Source organism: Monopterus albus, unplaced genomic scaffold, assembly GCF_001952655.1.
Source record: "Monopterus albus unplaced genomic scaffold, M_albus_1.0 scaffold60.1, whole genome shotgun sequence".
Lineage (NCBI taxonomy): Eukaryota > Metazoa > Chordata > Actinopteri > Synbranchiformes > Synbranchidae > Monopterus > Monopterus albus.
The window spans coordinates 1,552,461-1,577,334 of NW_018127940.1; the positions used below are offsets into that span (position 1 = coordinate 1,552,461).

A 24,874-nucleotide genomic window follows, 5' to 3' on the forward strand; every position below is an offset into this window, starting at 1 on the left:
CTGCAAGCTTTCTTTAAGTTACATGACTGGGGAGAATGAGAGCGAGCACACTTCCAACATCGGTTTCCCTCCGAAATCCACTTGTTCAGATCAGCTCCTGATTGGTCTTGAATGCTGCTGCAATGTGTGATGAAATGTTCTTTACTACCACAAAAGAGACAGTTCATCTTTCTCTGTGTCTTTATCCTTGACACCTTTGGACTGAACAATGGTTTGGTATTCGCTGTTGCTGCACCATGATAAAGGGCTGTGCTCTGGCCTTTAGATTTAATCACAGTCCTCGCAGTTCTTGGAGTCTTCTCATTCTGATATCTCTGCACCAACCTACTGGACAATCTTTGTTGTTGAGCTTTCACTTGAAGCCACCCGGCAAAATCTTGTAAGTTATAGGGATTGACGTTTGGAGAGCTGAGCTTCCCCTGCAACTGTAAAAACTCAATGAATCCATCTCTCAGATACTTCGGTAACTTCCCGAGCAAGTGGTCCACATGTGAGCAGCAGTTCAACTCCATCCCTCTCTGGCCCTCTAGTGACAGCAACATGCTCACTAACAGATGAACACGTAAGGCAAAACTCTGAAAGCTGCTTGAATCATTAGGTTTTATATCTGGAGTGGTTAGGATCGCTGCTATTTCACTGCCAGCTGGTGTGGTTGGCCATACTGGACTTGAAACGCATGTATGGCTGCTGAATATGGATAAGGGTGATGTCGGAAAGACTGGCCAATCATCTGTGCCTCAGGCAATTTGAGATGCTCCAGCAAAATGTGGTACTTGTACTTCTCATCCAACTCCATGTGAGGCTTCAGCAGATTATACAGCGCTAACTTCAGGTTAGCAAATTCTCTTTCGTTGTCATTCACAAAGTCTGAGATTTTTGGCTGAGGAATAGCATGCAGTGCCTGTTGATGTATTGAACGGTCAGGTGGTCTCCATAACTGTCGAGAGGGAACAACAGTAGGTGGAGTGTTCATTGTTGCGATGGGACCATTATGCAGATTGTGAGGGGCTGACATTGTTGATTGCGTGTAAGTAGGTTGATATTCTATTAAGCTTGGTACAATCGGCGCAGCAACATGCTGCATGGGAAGTGGTAGTGCTGGATGGTCATATTTTACGTCATGCCCTTGATAAACTGATGTAGGGGGTGTGAGCTGAGTCCACATCCGAGGTTGAACATGTTCCTCAGGTGGGAGGTGCTGTGTCAGAACTGGTAATGGAGCAGGTTCTGTCATGGAAGTATACTGAGTTTGATGCAGCACAGGAGGCATGGTGCCTGAGGACACTGATGAGTATAATGATTGTGAGCGTACTGGGTGTATTGGGAAAAAACCTCTGCTACCTTGGGTCTCCTCTGCTCTAGGTGTGCTGGCACCGATATGTGGGTCACTTACAGATTGCAGAGTTGTATAGTTCTCACTCTGTTTCTCAGTTTGTAACTCTACGTCAGGTGAAAGCGATGATGATGTCGAGTTTCCTGATAAAGGTGGGAATTGGGGAGGTTCTACTTGAGGTGATTTCCTCGTAGCTGCACCAATGATAGTATCATTGGTTTGATTGTCCTCTTCTCCTTCTTCCTCTATGAATGAAGCAATCTGCTCCATCAACTCTCTACGTCGGCGTTGTCGGGTTTCATACCGTTTCAGTTTGCTGTGAAGAGCAGCCATAACCGCAGCTTCATCTTTATCCTTGTCAGACATAGATTTTAATAACCTTCTCAATGATCTCATATCTAATGCGTCTGAGGAGATTAAATCCTGCTCGTTGGAATGCTCACCTTGGCTGGTGTTAACCTGTGTTTGACTTATTGCGCGCACTGCAGCTGTAGCTCCTCTCTGCTCCTCTGTCATCATGATAGGATGGGAGGAGAGGGAAAACTGGTGGCGCTCGTCAAATAGATAATCCTCCAGATATTTAGGTGTGTGGCGTTTCCGTGAGGGTCTGTTTGTCTGGTGTAAGGAAGCTGGTCAGTGGTCTGATGACATAACTGGAGTAGTCAGCACATCCGGCTCGAAGGACCAATGTAAGATTTAGTGAGGTGGTGGTTGCAATACCAGGCTTGACCGCTACAGTACTCCGGTTAGAGAGTCTCGAGTCATCAGATTAACTATGACTGTTTATTTCTTGAGAGCATACATATCAGTCATCTGCAACACATAAAGAATATAAGGCGTACATAAGTTCAACAGCTCGTCAACATTTAGTACCAAACTGCATCACAAATGTGGACCAGCTAAATTACAATAGGATGATTCACTGTTTCATTGTTTGCTAAGCACTTTCCCTTTCTGGTTCCACTGTTTCTAACACACCCACACAAACACATACTCACAAGCACATGTACATAAAGTAAATACACTTATGTGGCTCACCTGTAGGGTCCAGGTGCAGTCTATATTAGGAGGGTAATAGGAGGGGTAGTAGGGTGAGGAAATCGAGCCATTCCAGGAGGAAATTGATCCTCCACAACCTGCAGGTGGAGTGAAGCAGACAAGGGCACAGATTATACTACAACACCATACTTATGCTAATCACTGGAAACAATTCATTCCAGCACGAAGGCCATAACAAAAACATATCACCAGTGATGGGGAGTAGTGAACTACATACAGCAATTAAACCAGTAGTTTACAGTTTTTCCTCAGTCACTGTGGTGCATTTCTTGAATCATCCTTGATATTTGCAAGAACATTTCTTGAAACAGTTCATACAAACAGTACCACACAATAGATTACCTACAAAAGTGTGTCACTTGCTCAAAACCCTTAGTTTATCTTTCAAAAGTAAATACTTATATCCATGAACATGTCAGTGCCATGAGAATGACAAATCCTTGTGTCATCGCTTACAAGAATGGCAGTCAGAATGTTTAGTCATGTCAATATAACAGGATTTGCATACGTAAAGTATGGCTCAGGTTTTAATGACAGTGATTGAAAATACATGACTGCACTTGTTCTGTATGGCATGTATCAGTTTCAACAGTTTCACATTTCTGTATATGGGAGTTTGAGTGGAAAAGATGGGAAAGGATTCACATTTACACTTTTACTGTTTTTACTGTCATTGCAGTGCACACATCACTGTTAATTAAGGACCTAGGCTCCCCGGGGCTACCCAAAGCTCTCTGAAGGAAGCACTGCCACTTTCACTTAAACATTGTTAACAGGCAGTGAGTGACAACGAACCAAAAATATGAACTAAAAATATCCTGTGATAGAATGGCTTTTGTGTCTGCCACTCTGGTCTCTATTATTCATGAGGTTGAACTGCAGGATAATCACAGTTTATAACGTAACCAGGATACAGCGACTTTATGTGATTATTCTCTCCATGACCTTCTTGGACATACCTCCTCTCATAATCGATCTTTTCCACACATCAGTCCTTCATTTTGGTTCTTATTTAGTATGAAAGACCGGCAGCTGCACCAACACCAATTAAGTTAAAACCTTCAACTACAGTATGTCTCTGTATGTTCCTGCATCTACACCCGTAAAAAGAGTGTGGAGTGAATAAAAACTGTAAAGTGCTCAATATTAAGGAGTAATTATGATGTCCTTTATGGCTGCAATGAATTTGTTTCATAAAGAGGCTAACATGTTGATCAGTGGTCCTCCTTTACATTAGCTACTTAAATTAAAATCTGGGAATGAACGTTGATCATTCCCTTAAAGTCACAGCACACTAAGAGACTATTCAGCAGGTAACTAACATGACATGATTATGTAGTTACTGCTAAAAAGATTGTAATCTCAGTAATGGGATGGCAGTTAGATGGAGTCATGTTAAATACAACCTACCCTGGTTTCAGTATCGAGCAGGCACTAAAGAGCAGATTAAGACTTAGTGTGATCATTTATTGTTTTAGCACTGTTTAATCTCTGCTTGCTTAAACATTTTCTCATTGGGTTTTCAGTTAGCAAGGCACAGATTGGACAAGTACATCACCTAGCGTGGTACCCTGCTAAAGTTTCCTTGGCATGTGCATTGGCATTAGATTACCATCTGTTTTGTCGGTAATCCAGCAGTAGCAGGCTGCTGCTTGGTTAGTGAGTCCCTCTTTTTTTTGTTCACCTGAATGAGTCACAGAGTCAGGCCAGGCAGCACCAGTATCTGGTCTGTCATGCAGCCAGCCAGAGCTGATTGACTGGATAACCAAATCTTCTCATGCTGCCCTGTGCCACACTCCTTCACTGTTCCCTTTGGGCTTGAAGTCACCGAGGCAGGGAAAGATCACTGCAGCTCCATCACTGCAGATGGATCCCCATCAGTGCAAGCACTGGAAAGGGATGAACATGGCAGACAGTGGACTAAAGGCCCTTTGTGTCTGGCCAAATGCTGGCAGTTTATACCACAGGCTGCACTACAGATGCTAAGCCCTATAATAGTGAATGTTGTGCAGGAATGTGCGGCTTAATACGATTGACCTCTTTTCCCCTTTCCTTTCTTTCCTCCTTGGAGAGCAGCAAGGACATGGTGATGGAAGGCAAAGATCAAGCATTCTTTCAAGTCCAAGTCTATCCCATTATTTCATATCTCACCTCCTTAATCCCTCGCCAGTTGTCTGGTTTCTATCCTGCCCTGGAGTTTAGTGCTTACAAAGCAGAACTGTGCCTCTGAGATTGAGTGTGTCCCAGTCTTTTGACACCCTAAGATTTGCATACACATTGCATTGGAGCTTTGAAGATCGCAGAAAAGGGAGAAATAAATAGCCATAAATGGGTTGACGGGAACAAACCTGGCAACCATCTGAAATGCTTCCTGCAATGTGCAAAGCATCCAGAGCTGGGGGATTTTGTAAGAGTGGCCTATTTGGTTATGTGTGCCCAGCAGGGGGTCATATAGCAATATGAAAATGCTCTAAGAAAGAAAAAACATGTTGCCAACATTGGACTAATGTTGGACTTTCTAAAAGCAGAAGTATATATTTTTTGCTTTCTGCTCATGCGATCACAGAGAGTTGTTCTAATTTATCTGTGATTCTAAATTTGATTATCTCTCCTTCAGGTTTTTTTTTCATTACTGGTGGCTAGCAGTGGCACACCTAATGACATATTAGTATGCTGGTTTCAGGACTCAGTAAAGCAATGATTCAGAAGTTTGGTCTGGTATTAATTAAATTACATTTAGTTCAATACTTATGTTGTATTATTTGTGGATTTTATGACAGTACATCAGACTTGCTACCTGCTGCTTTTCCCAAAAATACCTATTTATTTTCAAGGCTACTGATAAAAATCACATTCTGTATTTCTTTTTTTTCTGTATGACTGGATTTCCACACACAATGGTCTATTTTGCTATAAATGGAATTCTTTTCACCACCAAGCAGGCCGCTTCCATTATCCAAGTATTTCTTTTTACATCACTATTTCATTTCATGTGGTGGAGATGAGAGAAATCACATACTGGGTTACACTGTAATAGGTAAACAAGATGGAGAGTGATGCCGAGTTTGTGAGTGCCTTGCTCTTGCTCTTTTGGTAGTTATTTGCTGCCACCAAGTGGCATCATAGAAATGAAGAAAAAAAACAAAAAACAAATCTCACAAGAAATTACTGACTAGCTACAGTATAATGAAAAGTTTAATTAATTAATCCCTTGTTTCTAAGTAAAGCCACACAGACACTCTTCATTTACAGCAAAACCGTTATTATGAATATTGCCGTATGTGACATCCTGATCACTGCCTCCCTCCTCTTGGTTTGATGAAAATGGTGTTCAGTGAGAATTCAGAAATTTGATGCCTTGTCTAACGATGCGATCAGTACAGCAACTGCAAGTCAGAATGATGTGTTTTATGGACCATTAACTATGTTTACCTTAATGTTTTCTGCCTCTGTCAAACTACTTAACTCAGTCACCCTGTCCTCCTTTCGATCCCCATCCCCGCACCCCGATTCTATTTATAGCTCCTCTCTCTCAGCTTCACTGTTATGTATGTGTGTGTATATGTAAGCATGTGTTAATCATTGTTTGGACTGTCCTGCAGGCAAAGGTCCAGAGACTATTTTTGCGGGTCAGAATCTGAACGATAATGAGTGGCACACAGTACGTGTGTTCAGAAGGGGCAAGAGTTTGAAACTGACCGTAGATGATCTGCCATCTGTAGAAGGTACTTCTCATCCTCTGTTCTTCTGACAGAATAGGTTGTTCTCCTATAAACTTTAATTTTCCGTAACATTTGTTGGGCTCTCACATTCTAGGTAAGACGCAAGCACTAATACAGAAACAAAGAGCTGATGTGTGTTATTACAAGTCTTCATTCATTTATTTTTTTGAAGGTGTACTATTGAAGTGCTCATATCCACATGCAAAATGTTTGTTTAAACCATGTCCACTAATAGAATGATTCTTCCATAATGACAGTTGTCGTTATGGAAGAATGGTACCCAGTCACAGTATACAAGATTGAGTACATACTCTGTGCAATATCACTGAAATAATAAATAAATCAAAATTGTTCTATCTTGTGATAGTTAAAGGTGTAATTCATTATTGTACTGTATATCCAGATAACGCCTCTCTCTTCCTCCACCCCTTCTGATCAAAGGTCAAATGGCGGGAGACCACACCCAGCTGGAGTTCCATAACATTGAGACAGGCATTGTGACAGAGAAACGCTTCTTGTCCATGGTGCCGTCCAACTTCATTGGCCATCTCCAGAGCCTGTCCTTCAATGGCATGGCCTACATAGACCTCTGTAAAAATGGTGACATTGATTACTGTGAGCTCAATGCCATGATTGGTTTCAAGAACATCATTGCTGACCCCGTCACCTTTAAGTCACGCTCCAGCTATGTGACCCTGACCACTCTGCAGGCCTACTACTCCATGCACCTTTTCTTTCAGTTCAAAACCACCTCTTCCGACGGGCTCATCCTGTATAACAGCGGCGATGGAAATGACTTCATTGTGGTGGAGCTGGTCAAAGGGTAAGTTAATACTTCTCTATCATACCCAGATATACTTGCAGAAACATTTGTTGAGTGTTCTCTCAGTTATTTCCAGTATTTCCAGTCACAGTCTCTTCTGTTATACCATCGAGTGCTGTGACTTGCTATTTTTTGTAGTAGATTTGACTCCATACTGGGTGCAGCAGTCATTGCTGTGGTGTTTCTGTTCTGCACACAAATGACTTGTCAAACAACTTGTTCCCAATGCTCTGACATGATTTTCTTGGGTTTCCTGTAGCTGAGGTTTGATTTGGTGTAGACAATACTGTCTGTGCTTAGCCTAGAGTAATTACCCAGCTCTTCTGTTTACACACACACGACTCCATTTGTAGAACAGTGATCTACCTACCAGCAGGTGCAAAAACCAGCGCATGAGAAAAACTAAAAGGTTGGAAGTGTGTTGAACTTGTTTTATACTAGTGTAGCAAGATGTTTTTTTATATAAGAATATCAGTATAAATGGATTATGATTTTAATAATGCAGCTCTTCATTCTATATTTCAGCTTCAAAAGAGAATATAATTCTTTTGGCTTGTTTATGCCATTACTATGGGAATTCAAATTCTTTTCTTATCACCTCTGTGCCAGAATATTTACTGAAATAGCTGTCAGGTATTGCTATTCTGTTTAATCTTCTTGAAGCTACAACAAATGCCAAGTATAAATGGGAATCAGCTACACAAGAGTGCATTTCTTATTTCTAAAATGCAGAATGGCCATCTTTTAAGTAATGCCTGAAGTTAAAGGTACAATGTACTAAACATGAAAGACATGCAGGCATTTTAAATGAAAATGCAAATTGCAAATTGCCTGTAAACCAAAGAATTTAAGACCAATTTGTACAGCACAGCTCAAAACCTTTTGTTAACTCTGCAACCTGCCAATTATTTAGCTTCTTTTCAGACAGCTGCACGTTCTGATACACTCATAGCTCCACGTTTGAATGCACAGGCACACATGCCCCTTTCCTACAGTTTTCAGAGGTTCATTATTATTTATTGTTATTGGTTACTATTCCTGGTGTACTTTGTGGGTTTTGGTAAACACTTTGTAACAAGCTAAGGTTTATAAAATGAGCTGTAAATAGTTTTTTTATAGAGTGTATATCTATGTGTACATTTTTGGCTCACAACATCACCCATAGTGCTATTGTTTAATTCTGTCATAATGCCAGGCTTTTATGTCCTTCCATTTGTCTCTGTGATTGCATCCACTCATGCTATTCAGTATCTGCTTCCAGATACCTGCACTATGTGTCTGACCTGGGGAACGGAGCTCACTTGATCAAAGGCAACTCCAACAAGCCCCTGAACGACAACCACTGGCACAATGTCATAATTTCCAGGGACACCAACAACCTCCACACTGTCAAGATTGATACCAAGATCACTACACAGACAACTGCAGGAGCCAAAAACCTGGACCTGAAAGGTGAGGAGTCATATACAGTATATAAGATTTCAGCAGATCCATGACTGAAAGGCTGGACCAGCAGGATACAGCCTATGAGACTGGATGGAGATGGAGCAGGGAGTTCATAGGAAAGAGATTTGTGATTTGCAGACCAACCTTGTGTGAAAGTCATCAGTTTTTATTAGTTAATGTGATTAAACAAATCTAAATAAAACAATACAAAGCAGAAACAACATTTATGACTTCAACATAAAAGATTGTATTGATCATATTACATAAAAAATTCCATTCAACACAATTATAAAACATTTTATAAGCAAGACTGACAGTAATTGTTTTCCTGCGCCCTTCACTTGCAAAAATACTTTATCAAACAAGTGTTACCAATGCTTAAGTGTAACCCAAGATTTCTGGTATTTAATCTAGAAAATACAGTGTGACCCCAAATACAGTGCTGTTTAAGATGATGTGCTTTTCACCTAGTTTATTGTAACAAGCATACGTTTAGCTCAGTGTAATGTTTTATCACCACTAGGGGGCAGTATTATCTCACTTCCCATTTTTATACAGGTAACCTTTATATCGGTGGAGTGGCTAAAGAGATGTACAAGGAGCTGCCTAAGCTGGTGCATGCCAAGGAGGGTTTTCAAGGCTGTCTGGCATCAGTGGATCTGAATGGGCGGCTCCCAGACTTGATGTCAGATGCTCTGGACTGTGTGGGACAGATAGAGAGAGGATGTGAGGGTGAGTACTCTCTTAGCCCACAAAAGAAAGTTGTCTGTGAAGTTCACTTAATGCTCAGGTTCAGATTTTATTGGTTTAATATGCTGATTGAAGGAAAGATGTTCAATTTAAACCTGATTTTACTGCAGAAAGGTTTCTATTAGTTCTCTTAATTACTCTGGTTTCTCCTCATTATCACCAAACTACCCTAAGGGGTCACTGTAACACCATTCAGTGCTGTGTTGCTGCTTAGTGCTCCCATTCTTATATCCTACAAAGACACTCATGCTGTACACTGTGAAGCACACCCAGCAAAGCACCGAAACTGCCAACCTGTGGCACATAATTTAACATCCATAAAGTGTGTTAGTATTCTTTCAAAATTCATCAAGCCCTGACACTCCTCCACAGGCAATCGCTTCTGTTTCACTCGTCCATAATCTGATTATTCTCTCTACCATATTTGTACTGTCAATGTTATTTCCCATTTTATCCCTATTCTGTTTTGCTCTGTGCATGCTTGTTGAATCTGAGAGTTTGCCAGAAGCAATCCTTTTGAATTATTTATGAAGCCTTTGTTGCATGCATGAATATCATTTGCCCGGTCTAATGTGTGCACCGCAACCAGAGACAATATTTGATTGATTTTTCAGTGTCACTCACTTACTTTAATTTCACAATTCATCCACTCTTTTTTCTATTGAGAACACAATTTCTGATATGTTCATATTTCAGCATTACAAATGTAATAAAAATCTAGCGCCCTGTGCAGGCCTGTCAAACTTGATGTTTTTGTTTTGTGCTGCACAGAATCAGCGGCCACTCTCACATGGAAAATTACTTTTATGATAACACATTTATTGGATTGTAGTGATAGAAACGGTAGCATGCAGCTGCTGATAGCATTTGAATAAAGCAAGAGCTATTTCAAATGGATGCACAAGAAAACATCTGTAGTTTTCAATGTGGCAAAGCCTATCCACTTCTCATAACAATGGCTTAACAATTGCTTGTCTTTACTTCATAGTGCTGCCATTTGGAGAGTAGTTTCTGCTAGAGTTTGACTTAACCTAGCCTTCATTTTACAATACAATTTGTCCTGTCTGACTCTTCCTGAAGATAAGCATCCACCTCAATTCTCGCTCTGTCTCTCCTGCTTCAACAGTCTTTGTTTGTGTCACACCATCTCTGACGCCTTGGTGCTTTACTAACAGCTGGTATGCTTTGCCTTTTCCTTTCCTATTATTTTGCCGACAAAAGTTGCATTGATGAAAGCTGACTTGCAAGGTAGATAGCTTTGTCTGTTTGATACAGTCTGACAACCCTTTCCTCTTTGCATCTAAGCCCCCCCCACCCCCACCCACACCTCCCACCTACACACTCCTCCACTTTCTACATCTCCCTGACCAGGACTGTTTGCCAGTTTGCCAGTCACTCATCTGCTATTTGGAATGAACTTCAGTCCCATAGGAATACAAGTATAATTACCATCTTGTATCACAGTCTATGGGGCTCACATTTTGATTTGACCTGACCTTTTTTGAACATATACACATACCTTAAATGTAAGGGATGCTTTTGCATGCCAGATAGCTGTAACTGTGTTTTCTCCTGCATGAATTATCTTTTTTTTTCATTAAAATCATTGTATCTGAAATTCTGTCATTTTTGTGTTTTACATGAAATTAATGTTAATCCATATGTTTATAAGTCCCATGTTTATTGCCATATTCCTGTTATAGTCACTATAGTCAGTCTTTTACCACTTTGTAAGTAGGAACTACTTTATACTGAGTAGCAGGATTAAACCTTTTAAGATTTATTTGGTAAAGAATGCTGCAACATGAACAGCACCATTGCCTGGTAATTAAAGTCAATTCAGATGCATTTTGATGAATAAATAGCAATATGATAACAGTATTGTTGCTGAATTTCACATTGATTTATTCTCTACTTCATGCTTTGCCTATAAATCAGAAAACACTCCGGAAATGGGAATTTCTCCTCAACAGAATGCATGATTTTGTCTTATATTAGATGTATTTATTTATACCATTAAACATCAGTTGTTTCATTGTTTACTTGACTCATAAGTCAAGTCAAGTCAAATTATGAAATGTTATTTTTGTGACACAGATGCATTTTAATGTAAACTATTTGGTAAGCAAATGGATTAATAAAACACTATATTATGTAGTCAAGTTTGATTTACTGTACATTGATATGTATTCAAATGTATTTCACCCTGTGTAATCATTGTGGGAAAAGGTAGTTGCGTAGAGCATTTTCCTTTTTTGCATTTTTCAACACTGAGTGGGCTACAGCAGATGTTTAAGCTACTGACCAGTTGCCATAGCTACTCTGAGCTGAGCAGCAGCTACTGTGGTTACATTTTATTAAGAAAAAATAGAATAAATAAGAATAGCTGAGCAGCTTTTTTTTTACTTCTCATAAGAGTAAATAAATAAACAATAAACTATCAAAAACATAGATGTGTTCCACATGTGTTATTATGGCAGTAAAGGGCAGCGCTACATGTAGTAGGTGTCATTTCATTTCAGCATTGTAGTTTAAGAACAAATAGTAAAGGGTGCTGAAATTATAAATAGTTGGAATACCCCCCCAAAAAATCCTATACAGTATATCATAAACACAGAAATAAAAACATATATCTAATAAAAATCAGCATTCATTCATTCATTCATTCATACTAGCCCTTGTCATTCCACTAACATATTTCTACTGACTGAACTAGCTCAGCATCACTATTACTCAGACAGCCAGACGATGCAATCTGCACAGCTGTATACTCACACTGTATTGATTCAGACTAACACAATGACTGACTGATATGATAAGGAAAATGATAGATGCATATGCATGTAGATGAAACTTTTTGAATAAAAACCCATCTGGAAGTGCCGTTAGATTGCTATCTAAAAGCACATGGATGACTCAGACACCTACGGTACCGATTAGGAACGGAGTATTGTTGTCATGCAACCCCATTCCCAGCTGGTAATAACATGGGTGAGCTGACTACAGTCAGAGAGAGCTTAATACAGGTGAAGGCATGGAGGAGTGGATTACAGTGTTTGCTGCAGACATCTGCTACTTAAAATAATCAAACTACAACTAGAACTAGACACAATTTAAATACACACTACTGTATAAAAGGCTGTAACTTATAGAAAATGTTTAAATACTATATCTGATGTTTTTGGTTGTTTTAAATGTTATGTGTGAAGATTTGGTGTCTTCTGAACGTTGTGAAATTCATGAGGTTTTGGGTAGGCAGTTGACCCCAGTCTTTGTATCAGTATTTGTAGAAAGAATACAAAATATGACTAAATACACAGTTATTAGTATGTTTGAATATGACATGTACTGTACGTTTGTTCTGTCTGTCTGTGCTTTCATATGCAGAAGCCTATTGTCTGTATGTTCTGCGTGACATTCACAGTAGAGTCAGTCCGCAGACTTTGCTGTCTGTTACTCTGACAATCTGCTCACCAGTGTACTATTTGTCTCCACGTTCAGGCCCCAGCACCACATGCCAAGAGGACTCATGTGCCAACCAGGGTGTGTGTCTGCAGCAGTGGGAGGGCTTCAGCTGTGACTGCAGTATGACGACATTCGGAGGACCGCTGTGTAATGACGGTAGGCTTCCTCTTCTTAACTCTTTATGTCCAAATAGTTGTTTTTTTTTTAGTTTTACAAATACATAGTAAACATGTTTTTGATGATTTTGACGATGACAAAGCTCCTCAATAACACAAAAGTCTTTTTATTTCATTCAAGACCCAATGACGTTCCTCAACTCACATTTAGATGCATAATCCTTTTCATATGATTGACTAATTAAATATGTCAAGGAAAATTGTGCTGTCGCTTTTAAAGGTGGGTGTTATCAACAACAGCAGGGCCATTTTTATGGTTTTATGGTTTCACACATGTTCATATTCTATCTCATTACTGTTTCCTGTCTGTATGCCATAGATGTGTCCTTCTGAAGCACAACATTTTGCCAGAAATATGACATGTTTGCTTTGTGAACTCATCGATCAAATGTTGTAACTTGGTCAATTAGAGTGAATCTTGACACAACTTTTATTTGAGTAGCTCTGCTTTGAATATTTATTGGCTTCACTGAGGAAGTCAATAGCTGTCGCGACTCTCTAGAGCGGAAACATTTACATTTGTGACATCTGGCTGACAGTTCAGTGAAAGCTCATTAAAGTTTGACAGTTGTACCACTAGAGGGGGCTACAAACATTGTGTTGTGTTAAAAACAAAACAAAAACATAGATCAAAAAAGCAAATATGCATGCACACTTTCCCAACTTTTCAGTGGTGTGTTGCATTGACTGACACAATTACAGCCACATACATAATAAATATTCAAACTTACTTTGAGTAACATGCTGCAGTGCTGTGATATTCTCCGCTCTTACAGGCAGTTTAATGGCCATTTGGTTTGAGGAACTGTGTGCTCATTAATGTTTAGCTTTTGAAAGAACTGGGATAATGCCTTTTCCACCTTAGAAAATGGGCTACTTTCCTATGCAAAACATGCACAGGGCATTGTGTTTGGTCATTATTTTGTTCCGCGGCGGTTCATACAGTAAGAGGTGAATAGGAAAAGTGCTCAACCGCAATAAGAAGAATGGAAAAGAGTGGGCACTCTGGAGATGACACAAAAGCAAAGGAGAGAGCACCTTAAATGTTAATGCATTCTGTGTCACTTCTGCCATCCTGATAATATCCCATCTTTTGTTATTAACTGTTAATAGATTCCCGTGCAGCCCATATCTTGAACATATCTGCAACTTACTGTATGATAACAGTCAAAGGGTCCTTCTGTCCATGTGAACTTGAGTGTAGTTCATTGTGATCTTACCATCTCTTCTTCTTGTTTTCACTCTTCCTTTCATCCGTTCATTTCCCAGACTGTGTTTAGATCGATAGAGGACTAGGGCTTGTTCTGCAGGTGTTGAGGGATATTTTTGATGAGGAACTTCTCATGAACCCCTTGTGTATTAAAGAGAGAAGAAACACAGCTTGGAGCTTTTTTTTTTTTTTTTTTTTTTTTTTAACTTCCTGTCATACATATTCATCCTGAGCAGGCCCGAAAAGCTCATTTACAGCAGTGGGAGCAGATCGGCCCACAAGACTTGTATGCATATATTATATCTGAGCAAAATTACTGGACCTGCAGAGTCTACTTGTACTGTAGCTGTAGCCTCATTATTCTTGCTGACCTGACAAAACCATAGGACAGATCAATGTGCAGGCCCATGGGATGTAACATGTAACCACAAAAGCAAACCTTCCAAGAAATCTTTTTCTCAATGGATAAACTGAACTCGTCCTCAGAATACTGATGCAAGATAGCCTCACTCTGCCAAGGAAAATCTATGAGTAGGAAGAAAATTCAGCTGGAGATGGTTGGGTTTTATCTGTGTTGATGGATTCTCATGGGAATAGAGGCGTTGGGAGGGGGTGGAGGGGTGGAGGGGTGGAAGCATCTCTGAAGAAAATATCACTTTTTACCAGATATATTTGCATAAGCTGAAATGCAGGCAATTTACAATGGAGGAATGGGTCTCTGGGAAAGCAACGTACATGGGGAGCTCTCTGCATTTCCAGATATTTCTCTAGTGGGTAGTCTTGGCACCGCGCGTTCCCTTTTACAGGCCCTAGCCCCATAACGTTTACTGTCAGGAATTGTGTCCATGTCTGTTCCAAATCACGAGGGAGCTAATATTCGTTCTGAAAGCACAATATCGTCTCAATGTTCATCTCATATAATACTGTGTATTGACCCTATGTGCAGTTACCTGTAAATAAGATTAACTTTTTTTCTGCTGTTTATAATCCGTTTAGAATTGCAAGACTCAACTGTTGTGCACTGGGTCTCTACAAAAAAAGTCTCTTGCAGTCAAATGCAATTAATTTGTTAATTATTACATGAGGAAACATTTTTCTACTTTATCTGTAGCAATCAAGTCAAATACAGCAGTTCTTAGACCTGTGGAAATAAAAGTATAAAAATGTTTGTGCTCAAATCATAATGGAGTATGTTATGACTAAAGAATTATCATGTTTTAATCAAGTGATTTTTAAGAGTTTGGCCAAATATGTGTGGCAAGTTCTTTACATACTGTAACTTCACTGTAAGCTGTGGACAAAACATATAAACAGTTTTGTCCTGTTGGATGTGCAGTCTAATCTCCTCGACAGCCTCAATAAGCTTGGCATGTACTGTATGTATCTACATAGGTTCTGCACTGGGTTTCAACCTTTATTTCATCTTTTCAGAACAGCACTGCATCTTTTACTTCAGAATGATTGGCAAGATGATGACATAGATGTACTGTAACAAACAATCTTCAGATCTTCTCTTCATCATCTCCCAAACCCTTTATCCTAGTAATGTGCAACTGCTTTTTCTTAAATGAAAGGTGGCCACTTAGAGTTGTATTTATAGAACCCATTATCCCCACTGGATACTACCTACATCCAATGTAAGTGTAAGAAAAAAACAGCTCAAAACAAGACATTACAAGACAGCACCCCCACCTCCTTCTTAGCCTGGTGTTGTTATTGCCATATTGCATGTTGTCTTCTCTCTATTGTCCACTGCAATTTGAAAAAGTGCTCTAGTTGTCATTCAGAAACTGGCTTGACAGGTGTGTATGTGTGTTTGTGGGACTTTCACTCTGGACTTCCTGAGGGAGTTCGCCTGCAGTAGTCAAGAATCTGAGGGCAATGTACAGAGACAAACGGAACGCTGCTTTCTGTTGAGTTAAAGTGGGTCATGGAAAGGCTGCATCGAGGGGTACGCCTGGCCTTCACGCAATTTTTGTCTTGCCTGGTTGCTCCTCCACCCTGTCTTATATGCAGAGCTTTTAGAGCCATGCCAATATTGTATCAGCAATTGAGGTTGTAGATGGGTCTCATCTCCATTGTCACTGCCCAAATGGAAAAGACTAACCTCTCTCACTTGATTTCTACTGTGTTTGAGTCAGTGCTCAGTCTTGTGTCTTTGCACCTTGAGAACAGTCTGGCAGGGCCCCAAGTATTATGTTATCTGTAATAGACATGGGTCTATTTTTTTCTTAAGTACACAGAAAAGAAAGTAAAAGGATCATTCCTGTCATGTGCTAGATACCAATGTTAATACATAACACAGACATTTACACACTGATACTTTTGTTGTATCAGTGCACCACAGCAAGAATTCAAATACATATTTTTAAAAAACTAGAAGCTTAAAATGTAAGAATCCACAAAAGTTCAGAGTTGTGACAGTCCTTCAGATTTACCTGGAGATAAACACACACAAGCAAACACATTTGCACACACATAGAGATAGTCAGGCAGGAATTATCTAGACAATGCTGTCCCATTTTGTGGTGTGCAAGGATTAGACCACTTAGTTTGGTTGCAATCAATACAAGGGGACATCTGGTCCAGTAGTGAGGCCAAGGGGATCTGCTGTCACGTGGAAGTAATGTTGTCTTTGCCCTGGATGTGGCCCTCTTTTAATGCAGCTCAGCAAAACAAATCCATGGGTCTGAAAATATTTGTGCTTCAGTGTGTATTGAATGCTTGGCCTAGCTTTGAACAGCCATTGTGCCCCATGCGAGCAGCAGCTTTAGGTGCCTTTGTGTATCCGCTCCGGTATAAATTGCTACAAAATGTGCACACATTCTTATAAGGATTATAGCACAACCAATACAAAGATTGGCAGTGGCATAATTCATAATCAAATAACCTGTCTCTCTCTTTTTTTGATTGTATACATGTACTATACACATGCAACATATGTATAACCAATAACATAATAATTGTGGATATATATAAGTCATATATTGAGACACGGTGATGCTTTTTTATGATTTTTTTTCACAATCTAAAATTAATAAAATTACCAACTTTATATTTTAGAAAATTAGTAAATATTTATTTTAATTCACTTTCAGACTTATCACACAATATGTCAGTGTCTGAAGTTGTATAGGAGGATGTGGATCTGCCTATATTTCTACACATATCCCATAGCTTCTTTTTGCTGTTCTAGATGAATACCGAGTTAGGCGGTTCCTCAAAATTTCTGTCACTGCTGAACGACTAAGAAGCATTACTGTTTCAACATCTTTTTGCTTCTTTTAATTTCCTCTTTGTGGCCACTATCCGGCCAAATTATTTTTTAATAATTTCCTTCAAGGCCGATTGTGTGCACGCATTTAAATGGGTTTCTGTGGCAGGAAGCAGTGGTAATATGTGTGTAAAGGCGGTTGGCATGGAAACCAGGTCTCCTCTCATCCCACTGTGGATGCTGTAACTTGCATGTAACTTTGCCCAAGTTGTGAGATCTCTGCTGGAAGTGATGTACTAACATCTTTTAGCTTGGCTTGGTAGAACACTGAATGCTTATTTATTTGACTCCCACATGCAAACGCCTGCCATAATAGTTCACTTGACTAATGGTAGAAAAAACAGAATACAGCTGCGAGGATGCATGGCACTTATTATGTGCTACAGCTTCATGCTGGCACAGCAGTATTAATATGGAGCCTCACCAGTGTCTGTAATGTGTCAGATTGCTTCCTAAGACCATGCTGCTGTTCATATGTGACAGAGTTCTGGTGTGCTATCAACAACACAAGCACTGTTATATAGCGCACATCTTGTGGATTTGTGTGTTACAGGCATTTCCGAACATTATTTTTGTCTGTTGTGTCTGCTGTGCTCAGAATCTCATCTGGAACTCACTGCAGTGCAGTAGTGAGAAACTAATATCTGAGGTGTTTTTATTAATTGGTAGCCTGAAGGGGCATGTTGACAGGAAATAAAAAGCTCTTGTTTCTCCACAACACAATACTAATTAAAGTGTTGATTCAAAGACATAGTATCAGCTAAACTACCCTGCTGGGTGATACACTGACACTGTGAATACTCACCTTTCCGCAATCACAGGCTTTTGAACATGACACTCAGGAGCACTGTGGCAAGAATTTAAAACATCTCTTTAAAAAAATAAGAACAAGAAAAATATTGCTTGCTTGTATTTAATTATTTAAAATTGTCTGATTGCTTCTGTTTACAGCCAGTGAATGATTTCCCAGTCAAAAGTCATTTAATTAATGATTTCTTTTTTTACTTTTAGTTCACTGAAATGCAAATTAATATGCTCCTAGACATAATAATCAGAAACATATTTTCACAGTGACAGGAACCTAAGGAGCACTGTTCTGTAGTTGGGAACAAATTATAAATATGTATATTACTTCTTGTACTGTATCTGAATACAGAACAGTAAATTTATGTTATATTGTACAATAAAATGCATGTAAGTACTGTACAGTAGACATATCAGAGGCAATGCATCATACCGCTGTCAGTAAATTCTTCAAATTAAACGTCAGTGCCCCCTACAACAACACACAGAGGCATTTTCTGATATGACACCGTGTACTTGAATTGTATGCCATTATCTTAATTACACCTTGTTGCAGAACATTCAGTTTAACACCAAACTATTTCATTGCATTGTAGTATAGTCATGCTACTGCTGGAGTGAAAGCCCTTTAATTCACACATAGACCTGGAGAATGCATCAGATCTATTTGAAAGATGAAGCCTTTCTACTTTTTGTTTTACTAAATAACCAATGATGGGTTAGGATATGCACTATGTCTGCAGTGCAGCCATAAGTGCATCTAGATAAACTTGTAAAATTCTTTCACACAGCAAATGAATGAGCCTCTTTTTTAAGAGCTTGCATGCTAGACATAGCAAACAAACAACTGCTTGGTATGCCTGAGCAAAGGTGTGTGCTCCAAGTATTATTAACAATATGCACAGAGGCATTAGACAATGTAAACTCTCCTCTCTTTCTCCATCATGGGGAGGTCAGTTGAACTTATTCACCTGAAATGTCCTTGAACTCAACTAACTTCCAAAGTTTTTACATATAAAGGACAGATTTGTGGCGCTACTCAGATCCTCTCTTATCTGTAGGCAGCTAGAGTGCACCCAGATCAGTCACTGCCTTAGTCAAAGTCATTCCCAGCAATAGAGCTGTCCTAACTGACTGATTTAGAGAGAAAACTTGCGTAATAGGTTTGAACGATGAAAGTTATTTTAGGGTATTTGATGTTGGAGGCTGACACCCCACTAGCAACCTTAAATGTATCACTGGATGCTTACTCTTCACCAACTGTATTCAGGAGATGTTGTGATTTGGACCTATGAAAAATAAAAGTCTTTTATGTCTGGTGTGATAAACTAGTTGTGGTTGATCCACTTCTACTGGTGTTCCTAATGTTATAGAACATATGGAAGGCACCAGTATTTTACTGCCTACAACAATCCAGGGGTGACATGAAGCCCATTCTTGATCTCCATTTTTGTTGGCACAAGTAAATAAATGCAATTAAGTCTGCTATGCATATGCAGACAACTTGAGTCACGCTGTCTTACTCATTCAGTAATGTGACATACTTTTCACAAATGTAGATTAGGGGCTATGCTTCAGGCCATTGGCCATTCACATACCAAGCCGTCACTTAGACATGAATGCTCTACATACTGTGGAAGGGTCAGGACTGTGGTCTTTCTGCTTCGCTTTCAACCTGGTTCTTGTTGCCTGCATTTGGTGCCACGCACCTTGGAAAATGCAAGTGTGTGTTGTCCCACAACTTCGTATTTTTCCTAAATAATGTTGGTGTTGCCATATGATGCGCTCGTCAGTGTGCAATTATATCATTTTAAATGAATGTTTACTGTACTACCTATAGGCTTGGGCACTGTTCACAGTGAATCAGCATTATTTTGCATGTACTTTCAGAGAATTTTGACTGATTATGCTGCCAACACTCCACCTGTTATATAGATATATAAACAACTACACTATCATACATCAAACTTTGCATCCAACAAACATGAACCATCCTAATACAGCCTGCCACTGTACATCTGCATGCCACCAAGCATTGCTGCGTGTGTCTGAGACCCTAGTAGCTGTTGGAATTGTACTCTAAATTCTGAAAGCAATGATCACACAATTTCCATGCTGTAGAGGCCGGTGTGCTTCATGCTCTGAAAGACCTTTTGAATCAGAGTCAAAAGACACTCCAAAAATGACCCACCTTTCAATAAAGGAAATGTTTCATTTTGCCCTTGTTTGGTATGACCAGCCAGCAAAAAACCTGGCTGGGAGCAGAGTTGACGTCCCCACAGAATGTGTTCTCTTCCCAATTCCTGAAGTGGGGCAGTGTTGGCAGTAGGTTCTCCACTACCATCAGCTGTACCAACAGTATTTGGACTTTAAAATAACCTTTTCCTCATAGTGTTTTCTGCTCAACCTCAGTACTTCTCAACCATGAAACATTGTTCATCTGTTCCTTTTTTTTTTTACCTTGCTCCACCTTAGCTTTGTTCCTCCCACTGCAGTGTAACAGTTTGCCCAGCACAGCTTTACTTTGTGTTTCAACACAGCTGCGCAGAGCTTCTTCTCATTCCTCAGACCGTGTGTTTCTAACAGAACAGCTTGGAGTGCGAAGCTTGTGTGAAGTACTACTTCTGCCTTGTGCGCCTTAAAGGTGAGAGGCATGAGAGACCATAACACCCCCTTATTCATCTGTGAAGGCTCATCTCATTCACCTGATCTCAGGTTACCTGAATAATTGAAAACAGAGGTAGAACTGAAAAATACACAATGGTAGATACTTGTGTAAAAGTACTACATCACTTCATGTAGTGGAAGTTCAATAGAGTTTAAAGTGCACTTTGAATGAAGATCATCAGAAAAGAAGAGCAGGTACTAGTAGTGCTCATTGATTAAACTTCATATGTGAAAGAGATGCCTCCATTATACAACTGTGCATAGAGTGATCCTCACTTGACCACCAGTAGTGGCAGCAGAATGCATGTGTATTTAGAGAGCTTTATTTCTGATGTTTTCAAAGCCCAGAACAGAAATGAGTGCATTGTGCAGTAGTATGGCTCTTCAAAGGAAGCATATCTTAAGGAATGTACCTCATTCAAAAGGACTTTTGTAAAGAGCAGAAGCAGTGTGTTTATAAATACTTTCATATTCAGAAAAAGAGCATTTTTTTCCACTAAATGTCTTTGTTGTCCCAGTTAGCTGGAGCAAACCAGAGTGGGTAATTAACAAAGAAGCTGTGGGCTTCTAAAGTGAGACACAGTCTGTCCTTGACCTGATCAGAATGGAGCACTTGGAGAATGGAACCGATTTGGAACAGATTTCAAGAGAAACAAACAGACAGATACATTGCCCTGGTGGCCCACTGCATCTTGGGAACTGTCAGAGGAGATAGAGAGAAAATGTCCTCAAAGCTGCTGACCCCTATCGCTCTCAGTGACAGTTAGGATCTGGTTTACTCATTCGCAGACACATCATCTTCACACATACTCTGCTCACTGACACACAGGTAAGTATGTACGTAGATGTACGCACACACAACCTTTATTTGCACTTACATACAAGGATTTTTAATTTTCCTCTGCGGTTCATCTTAATGTGTATTTTAATGGAGTTGTGGAAATGAATAGCGCTTTTGTGACAGTATGTATTAGGAGGACACAAATGCCAGTTTGTCACATCAGTCACATCCCTTGCCAGCAGAATCCAATGAGTGAAAGAAGAAAAGGAGCCTATTGGCTGTACAAACACCTCAGTGTGCATTAAAAAAGAATTTGTTTATTTTCCATACGTGTAGCTTAGGCCCGCTCCAGTCCTGGTAATGGAAAGGATGCTGTGTGCAATGTGCACATGTGTGAATATTGGTATTTGTTCTATGTATATGCACTGTGTAAGCGTGTGTGTGTGCTAAAGAGGAGATTAGAAAACAGTACAATTATATCTGTGACCATGTCACGGTTCTTTTATGATGATAAATTGTGATGCGGAGAAATTGCAGCATTACATTGAATACTTCATGTTCCACCTTGTACAACAGAAGTTAGTGCCACTCCCCGAATCCAACAAACCCAAATGAAACTCCTGTAGTATGTAATAGAAAAATCTAACCAAATAACTTTCTCTATCACCATTATCAAAAGGGTATTTTTAAATTAACTTTTTTAGTTCATTTAGTAGCTCCATTAAATTAATGGTAATTTCAGACAAAATTAGAGTTAAGGATGAATGAGAATTGATGCACAGTTTGTGCTACTTTGTTTTTCTCTAAGTGAAAATGAAGCCATTCCATTACACCGCCATGTGCTGCCACTTGCTGATTTGATTTTACAACACTAAATGTGCATTATTTCCTATTAGTGGGCTGTTTTATCAGCTTGAGCGACGTTATTTATGTAGTCTTCACAGCTTGCATAATAAACAGTTTGTGCAGTATGAATCACTATGCTGCACATAAGTGTTGCTGCATTTTATAGAAACCACAACGTTTGATATATACAGTATTTGTGTAGCAGATTTTTCTTGCATGCATGTATGCTTTGTTCTGCACTGACTGTGCAGCACCAGCACACAGTCAGGACACCCTGATTTAACACACTCTGCTAACACAATACTGTACAGCTTGAGTACAGCTTTGTATTGAGTGTTGACTCCCTGTATCTGTCTGTTCTTATCATGTCACATCTAGGGATAACTAAGACAGCCCTATGGCTCTATTTCCACACACTTGCACACATTAGCATCCATGCATTGTGTGCTCCTCTGCAAAGTATGTTTGGATGACTAATGACATGTTTGACAGTTGCAGAGCGCTCTCACTTTCATAAAGAGCTCAGGTGTCAGGGTATGACAATGTATGACAAGTACTATTAATGTTAAATACTGTACCTATGGCTTTGTCACAGAAGTAAGCAATGTAGTAACAGCTGCTGTACATCAAACTAGGACTATCTGAATCACTGCTCCTTCACTGCTGCTTTATATCATGGGATGAATGTAATGTCACAAACTTTACAAGTTAATGAGAAAAACATTCCATGAAGGATCAGGTGACTCCACTGGACATCCACACTTGGTAACCACATCTTGTCCACTGAGTGATGGAGACTTCTGAACACTATCTAGTGTAGGGGCACATGTTGCTGAGCCTGTCACAGATGTGTCATGTCAATACATAACACCTTGCTCATGCAAGACTTGACCTGCATGCTTGATTAGCTCTGAGCTAACAATAGCATCTGATACACAGTGAACTGTATCTGCACGGACAGCTGCGTGTTACAGTAACTAGTGTAATCTGCTCCTGGACCTTTCAGGATGCCACTGATTGTGTTCCTTAAAATAAGGAGGCATTAGATATATTATCTTGTAATGGCTACAGTAAATATCATACTGGCTCTTGAGGAGGAGAAACATTGCTGTCAAAGTGGTTTAAAGAGGCAGTCCCTCTCTAAAGGTCTCTCCATGTGTGATAAAGTGGTGCCTGATGGCCCTTTAAGTGATTTAAAGGCCTTGCTCCAGTTGGGTCAGGTACTCTTAGACCACCCATCTACTGCTCTCCCTCCACTTTTCCTCCCCTCCTCCAAAAAAAATCCTTTCATCAGCTCAGTGCTCTATGGTTGCAGTCATAAGTGAGTAACTGAGACTACTCTTCTGTCTTTTAATACTCTTTTGCTCTGTGAGGGACTATTACACCCAAGACCAATCTATCTTTCTCTAGCTGATCACTTTGTTCAGAGGGAAGAGCAATTCCCCTCTCCCTTTTTCCTTTTTGTGTTTTAGATCAATGGTTTTACTTTATGTTTTTTGTTTTTTTCAAAAGAAAAAAAACCTGAGAAATGTGGATGCAAATGGGAAATAGTACTTAAAACACTGCATACATCAGATACTTGCAAAATCCTTTGGGTCTTAAACGGAACCAAAGACAAGTTGTTTTTGTCTCTCTCTGTCAAGAAGACATCTCATTAACAAGAACAAGAGTCAGAACACAGGAAATCGGGAGGAAAACCTTTAATGGTGAAAGTTTAGCTGCGACAGAGAATTTCCTCATTTTAGGGCTGATGTTCTACAATCATTTGGTTAAAGTGGGATGAGATCTGTAACTGCTGAAATTAGTCTAGGCTGTGGTCCCAGGTGTTTGCATTTGTGCAGCAGAAGGAATTTAGTTGTGAATGGTTCGCCTAAGGCTGTATGCATGCCCTTTGATTTTCTTGCTACTCAGACTTTAGTTAGCAGGAAAATTACTAAAGCAAAGGGCAATCTCCTGAAGGCTTAGTGGTATTATCATAGACAAACTTGGAGATTAATCAGAATAAAGAACCTTTTTTTGAAAACAAGTACATTTTTTCTTTTCACATTTGAATGTCAAGCATGATATGATACAGCGATGGGTCTGTTTTAGCTGTTCTTTTATTATTTCATCTTACTGAAAATAGTGAGGATCTATTGTTTTACTGCTTGTGATAAACCTACACAGATTTGTGTGCAATTTCTAGATCAGCCACTTGGGGGCACAAATGAATAAGCAACTAATGATCAGCCTGATAGAGGTATCACCTCACTGCTGAGGTCATTAACATCAGGTGCTGCATATTAACACAGCATATTCATTAAGTATATTCACAGTGCTAACTTTAAAAAAAGTGACAATGCACACACATTCCACTTTTCTTTACCCTGATATAAAGCCTTACAATTTTAGCTCCCCTTTTGTTTCTCTAAAAAAGTTTGCTGTTGAGGACAAAGTAAGTCAGGTTGTTGTCCTTGGCAAGCAGCCCTGATAGATTGCCTTATTAGTTGTAATTATGCAGATTGCACTGATAATTAAA

General features: G+C 39.6%; 1 protein-coding gene across 2 annotated transcripts in view; it reads left to right on the forward strand.

The window, feature by feature from the left end:
- Nucleotides 1-24,874, forward strand: part of LOC109961965 (neurexin-1a) — a 241,003-nt gene that overhangs the window by 111,642 nt on the left and 104,487 nt on the right. The window contains exons 13-17 of one of the 2 annotated variants that reach the window (XM_020603263.1): nucleotides 5,995-6,117; nucleotides 6,556-6,937; nucleotides 8,199-8,389; nucleotides 8,942-9,115; nucleotides 12,635-12,754. In XM_020603263.1, the coding sequence (XP_020458919.1) occupies nucleotides 5,995-6,117; nucleotides 6,556-6,937; nucleotides 8,199-8,389; nucleotides 8,942-9,115; nucleotides 12,635-12,754 (990 nt within the window). Of the gene's footprint in view, nucleotides 1-5,962; nucleotides 6,118-6,555; nucleotides 6,938-8,198; nucleotides 8,390-8,941; nucleotides 9,116-12,634; nucleotides 12,755-24,874 lie in introns of those variants that run through there. The other variant, XM_020603258.1, reaches the window with a different exon arrangement.